Below are 7,317 nucleotides of genomic sequence, written 5' to 3' on the forward strand. Positions count from 1 at the left end.
AGTTTTTGGCTATGTCATTTTACTCTCGTGCTTTATGTAACTTAATATAAAATTCTGATGGTATTAATATGTAAATCCATCTTTATTACAAAATCCAGATATTTTCGTCGATGAAAATAAGTTTCTTAATTTGCAAGAAGTAATTTTCTGTACGAAGGAGAAACATGTTTTAAATCAAAATTCCAAATAAAATACGACGACACTTGTTTTCATGCCAAACTAAGTACTAAAATGTGATTCTGGAGTAATTATAAAGTGATATATTTTCTGACAAATCATTGTGTCCTTACAAGCATTTATTGGCTTTTATTTACATAATTACCGTCATTTCTTCACAAACATAAAGACGGCGCAGTGTTTGTAACAAAGTCTGAAACATATAAATTAATTTTTAGTTTTACAGAAGAAAAAAACTGGATTTTCTGAAATTGTAATTTATTTCGGTAAATAAGAAAACTTATGTGTTATTACCAATACATGTATTATATGTCTAGATGAGGTTAAAACATTTCTGAAATCAAAAATAATTTGGCTTTATACGAAACCTCTCTGTCTTTATACACACACACAGACACACACACACACACACACACACACACACACACATATATATATATACATATATATATATATATGTATATATATATATATATATATATATAGCCTGTTTGTTATACAAACATTATTGGTTACTTATGTGCATATACAGTTTTCAGTGGTGTCCCTTTTCAAAGGGACAACTTCATCAGACTAAAAAAAGGGGTTATTTTGAAACAAGAGTAAAGATTATATTCGTTTTTTTATCAAATATATTCGGGTATCATTTACACACTGAAAGAAAGTGGGGAGTATAGTTTGTGAAGGTGAGCAGTAAAAGTTTTGGTGAACAAAGGAGTAGGGGTTTGGGTTAAAGGAAGCCAGAGAGGTACGATCCCTGTGTGAGCATATGTGAGCATATGGACATATATTTTATAAACGAATAAAAAAAATAAATAATTTACAAACGAGAAAAAAATGCGTGGAAAAAAGATTTGAATAAAATATATAAATAAATAAATAGACCTTATTAATAAAATTGGTGAACAATAAAGTCGTCACCATAAAAGCAAAAAAAAAAAATTTTAACCCAAAAGACCTAAGATCGGAAAGTAATTGCGATGAGGGCATAGTATTACGTCAGATTAAAGCGAAAACGTAGGCCAATAAGCAACCGCCAAGTTAAAATAACACCAATACCTCCTCATTATGATAGCTTGACAAGACGGGATCGTACTTCCCCCTCTTCCTTCAACCTCCTGTCCCTACTCAATTCTTCTCTGCACCTCCTTTCGAAATCCCCAGTGCTGACATTCACAAAGTATACACCCGCTTTTTATTAGAGCGTAAACCACACCCGAATATATTTTATAAAAATAACAAATGTAATCTTGACTCTCGTTTCAATACCGCCCCTTTTTGTTCTGATGAAGTAGTCTCTGAATTGGGATTCCACTTAAACATGTATGCACATATGTAACTAATATTGTTTGTAAAATAAACAAACTATATAGTAGCTCTGGCCTCCATTGAGCACTCTTAAATAATTACGCGGGTTTCATTACTTTTACATCTAGTAAAACAATCTATACAATAGATATATATCTATCTATCTATCTATCTATCTATCTATCTATATATATATATATATATATATATATATATATATATATATATATGTATGTATGCATAAAATGTGCACTTTTTATATAATACCGCTACAATTGGAACTTACAATCGGTCTATCAATTATACAAGTGTAAAAATGTTTTATATTTTTATACACCGTTCTCTGGGAGCGTGACACATGATGCTCATCAAACACACTTCCAGAGTATAAATGTTCTTGACTTTCTGAGAGGAGGAATACGACTTAATATTCTGACATTTTCTTCTTTGGTTTTATGTATATTCTCATCGCTAATGAGCCGCTCGTACTGGAAAAATAAATAAATAAAAACATATCAGATTGACAAGAAAGTTCTTGCGGTTTTTACCTTTTTCATTTAAATGAACATATCTCGATTCAAACAAAAATTTATCGATCGAAGTAAACACCATCAGAATTAACCCACTTTAACCCACACAAAACAGGTTGATTTATTCCAGTAACATAAAAATCTTGACTTCTGATGGCGATGAAGTCATTGAAAGCGTTTTTGATATCGCTTAGGTTTGTGAAGCATTTCTCACGGAGAATGCGGTTTAGCAATGTGCAGTCCGGTATTATTGTGGAGAAGAATTGGGTCTTTTCAATTGAATAATGCTGGGTGTTGTTGTCGAAGTTTCTGATGTATTTAATCCCTTTTGTTGACAGTATATCTTCACCGTAATGGTTTCGACTGCGTTAAAAAAAATCTGTTATGCATAAGACAGTCGCAGACTGCCAAACAGTAAGCATGACCTACTTCAGGTGCAACTATGACTTAGAGAAGTGTCGTGGATCTTCTTCAGCATCTAACTACTGAGCTGAGTGTCGCTTGTTGTCGTAAAGAACCCACTTTTCATCGCTATTCACAACCCGGTCGAGAAACGGGTCGTTCTTTTTTTAGTAAAAGAAGAGAAGATGACACTTTTTAATGCCGTTTTCTTTGGATGTACTTCAATTCATGAGACACTTATAAAGTTTTTTGTCTGTCGAATTTTTCTCAAGTGGTTGGAAATCGTCGTAAACGTTACGTCAAATTCAGAAGCAAGTTATCGAACAGTTGTACGGAGATTGGCTTCGACTTAGGGTCTTAATTAATCGTTGTGAATATACAATGTCCGACCACTATGCTTACCATCTTCAAGACTCTCGTCGTCACTACGAAATATCTTATAGGACTATTGTGCTGTGCGTTAAGTAGTGATTCATGGGCAAAACGTTTCGTTGATATCACGGGCTGTTTCAGCAGGTTTTCGACCTAGCTTAAATTGAAATGAGAAAATTGTGCTGATTTGCTGTTTTTTCATTCAACATTCTTAAAAGAAGACATAATTGTTTTAAAACGATTGTCATTAAAACGATTCGATAGATCTTAAAACGATATGTATAATGATATATAAAGTAAAGGTATTGCATTGAAAACTTATTTAAAAATACATCATTTGAAATCAAACTTTTAAACAAAGCCCGCAAAAACCTACTTGTCAACCTAATAGAGAGAATTATATATATGCAAATATCAGTACTGGCCGAAGTAACTGTACGAATGTATCGTAAATAAACTGAACTTATTTTGAAAGAGTACAAAAATGAGTGTCAGTTCCCAGTCAAGCCGTCTAATATAAACAGATATTTACAGCTTTAATAGTTTTAGTGCACAATCTAAATGAGGCTTATGTTAATATTTTATTTGAAGCCAAAATTTTTAAAAAATTATTTCAATATATGTATGCATGTATATATATATATATATATATATATATATATAGAGAGAGAGAGAGAGAGAGAGAGAGAGAGAGGGAGCATTGTTTTTTAAATATGTCAATTAAGCCAATTGCCGATTATAATTTAAAAACTTACTATCTAGCTCCATTTATGTATGGAGGGCGGTTGAAGTAAATACTGAAATAGATACATAAAACTTTATGTTGATACATAAAATAATAATAACATTAATATATATATATATATATATATATATATATATATATATATATATATATATATATATATATATATATATAGGTAGAAAATGTTTATATCTGTCGATCCAAGTGTGTACATGTCAGATCAATGGCGCATTATTACTGACGGTTTATGCATTTTTCATGTCCATTTTTGTGTGAGGAAATGTTTCTATTTTTTTAATAATTTTTATCTTAAATCAATTGGGCAGTAACATTATATAAAGACTCCCTTAGATTTTAGTTCTCACTAGATAAAAATCGATTTTGTTACAAATTGGTCGTCAGAATTTATCCTGAACAAAATTAGCATTTCTATTATAAATATTTTTTGTTTTCTCTTATTTTATTTTTATTTTGTGAAATCATTTTATTATAATTTTGCTTTGTTTTTACACATTTATTACCTGATATTATTAAAAAGATATCTGATTAAAAAGAAGGACACGTTGCATTTCTTAAAAGACGGTTAAACAATTATTTTGACAGTATTTAAAATCATTAATTGTTTTAATTGTTTTTATTGTTTCATTTATATTTTAATGTTTTGTTTGTTATTTTGTTTTTTACTTGATTTCAATGTTTTGTTATTATTAATTTATTAGTAGTAATAATTATAAATATACATAATGGGAAATAAGGTAATGTTAAATTTAAATATTACTATGTATATTGTGTTAAATTATGAATTAATTTTATTAACTAAGAACTACAATAAACCTAGTCTGTGAAGAGTGAATGGGATCGTAATAAAACTAAAGCAAAATGCAACAAAGTATCAACCAAATAAAATTAATCTCGTCTGATAGTGTAAATACATAAAATGTCTTTCATGATTTAAAAAAAAAATATTCTGTTTTCCGGTAACCATTAATAGAGTTATTGTTTATGAATGGGGTCTCATTCAATAATTAGGAATCGTTGTAAAGATAGCGAGTACTGAATTTCTCTTGGTCAAATATTACACGTTATTATTCATATATATATATATATATATATATATATATATATATATATATATATATATATATATATATATATATATACATATATATATATATATATGAAAGAGAGAGAGATGGTTAAATTAAAGTTGATTTATGTTCATTGACGTTTCGTTTTTATTCTAAAACTTCCTGGGATTAGTAGGATACATCTATAAACATATGAACAATTAATAATTGCCCTTATGCATATGTCATTATGTTAATTAGGTTGACTTAGAAATTAATATATATATATATACATATATATCTGTAAAGATATAGATATGTACATTTATATACATATATATATATCAACTACTCATTGCACAAAAATAGAATATATATATATATATATTTATTTATTCATATGTATACATATATATATGTATATGTATACATATTTTTTTTTACATGGGGGTCACCATTTATTAAGGCCCGAAGGCCACTCAGGGATAAGGGTTATTGCGTGTACAGTAATCAATAAGATAGTATTCTAGTAATCATTAGTATTGGGGGGTTTGATACAGTGTCTTACTTAAGGGGGCGGTTTGTCAGGAGTTTGTTTATGTTGGACTTGAAGAGGTCCAAGTTGTAGTCAGGTGGGAAACAGGCAAGCGGCAGAGAGTTCCACTGGCGTGCAGTTCTAAGAAAGAAGCTTTTCTCATGGAATCTACGTTTGGATTTAAGCACAGATAAAGAGTGGGGAAAATTATTAACAGTAGTTTCAGCCAGACGGGTGTTTCTCGTGAAAGATTGACGAGGGGGGACGAGGGATATATATATATATATATATATATATATATATAGTCATCCACATACAGTACTGTTTCGCTGTTTCACAGCTCATCAGTGCGGCTAGACAGGCAACTACCTCAAGCCAGGATTGAAACCCGACCGTTTATACGGCAGTCCAGGCTTCTAACCATTACGCTATATATATATATATAAGTATATATATACATATATATATGTATATATATATGTATACATATATGTATATATATGTATATACACTTTTATATATATATATATATATATATATATATACATGTATATATATGTATATATATATATGTGTTTCTGGTTAGTACTAAATGTGTGACCATTTGTGACTTCCAGGTGCTCTATGTGTTCTCCGCTTATCTCGCCATTGTTTCCAGTCGTCCTGGACTTCTTGCCACTGGACTCAAACAGTGCCGATTCAGGAAAAGTGTGGTTGGAGATTGCGCAACCTTTGTCTCACAATTAAACGCGCAACTGCCCCTGCAGGGGGTATCTTTTGTCTTTCGAGACTGAACGAAGGCCTCACACACACACACACACACACACACACACACACACACATATATATATATATATTTGTATATATATATATATATATATATATATATATATATATATATGAGTAGATTATTTTAAAATTTTAAATACATTTATTATATTTTTCTCGAGAATTTCTTGAAAGCGACTATTAGTTTCTCATCCGATGTGAGATCCCACAAGATTGGATATAATATAAATATATATATATATATATATATATATATATATATATATATATATATATATATATATATATATATATATATATATATATATAAAGGGTTACAGGTACATAGAGACACCGATAATCGTCCATATCATTTCGGTTAGATTCCAAATCATTTGTAAGAGACGATACTGTCATAGGAAGCTCACCTGCTAAATATGTACAAATTTATTTAGTTAAATACATCAATATATGCATCCTTTTCATTTGAAAATAAAGAGTATTTATATTAGGAATATATCTTAATTAGTTTTAATGTTTAATACCATTAAATCCATAATGTTTGTCTAATTAGTACGTACTTTCCATTTTCTATCTAAACATGAGGAAGTATATTTTCAAGGTTTTTTTTTATGAAAGACTGCTTATCCTTCTAAAACGATTGTTTTTAAGGGTCGTCTCATGATGAAAACGACTTTACTTGCAGCTGGATATCCCGCCCATAGAGGAACGTACGCCACCCTCAACACGACAAAACCACCGGCTGATGGAATTGACAATCCTGTTCCCCGAGATCTGAATGGCTCCTCCTGACACCGTCGATACGCAACCCAAACAGAGGCGCGCGCCTCGACGACACTTGTCTGCTCACGTGGGTTCGGATGGTTAGGACTGTGGCTACGAATCTGCTTAATTGTGTTTTTGAGTTTACAACAACCAACGCACGATTTTAAAGCTCCGTTTTTGTTTTTCAATGGTGTAAGATGTTCGTAGATAGACTACAATATCTACTCTCTATTCTAAAACGGATGGATGGACTGAACGCAATCAGAAACAATTCTCATGTCAATAAATAATTCGTTTGGATCCTTACCCAGACAACAGCAATCTGTAATAGTCCAAAAATGTTCAAAAGATTAGAAGAAGCATACAAGATACATACATATATATATATATATGCATACTGATATGTATATATATATATATATGTATATATTCATAAAGTTATGAAAATATATATGGCAATTAAGCTACACAGAATATTCTGCGTTTCATTCTCGTGACAAATAGTCAGGCGCATATATATATGTGTGCGTGTGTGTGTTTGTGTGTGTGTGTGTGTGTGTTTTCTAAACCCTTGAAACAATGCATAATGGTACACAGTAGAAGATCCTTGAAAACAAACTCATGCAC

At 30.5% G+C, this 7,317-nt stretch overlaps 1 protein-coding gene across 2 annotated transcripts in view; it reads left to right on the top strand.

Annotated features, from left to right (window-relative positions):
• LOC145277468 (pleckstrin homology domain-containing family G member 7-like) overlaps nucleotides 1–7,029 on the top strand; it is an 817,656-nt gene extending 810,627 nt beyond the window's left edge. For both annotated transcript variants that reach the window (XM_080128830.1, XM_080128833.1), the window contains one exon: nucleotides 6,611–7,029. In XM_080128830.1, coding sequence (XP_079984956.1) covers nucleotides 6,611–6,717 — 107 coding nt within the window. In that variant the 3' untranslated portion in view covers nucleotides 6,718–7,029. The remainder of the gene's footprint in view (nucleotides 1–6,610) is intronic.
• Nucleotides 7,030–7,317: the final 288 nt, after the last annotated feature.

Source organism: Euprymna scolopes, chromosome 6 (assembly GCF_053919585.1).
Source record: "Euprymna scolopes isolate OS-2025 chromosome 6, ASM5391958v1, whole genome shotgun sequence".
Lineage (NCBI taxonomy): Eukaryota > Metazoa > Mollusca > Cephalopoda > Sepiida > Sepiolidae > Euprymna > Euprymna scolopes.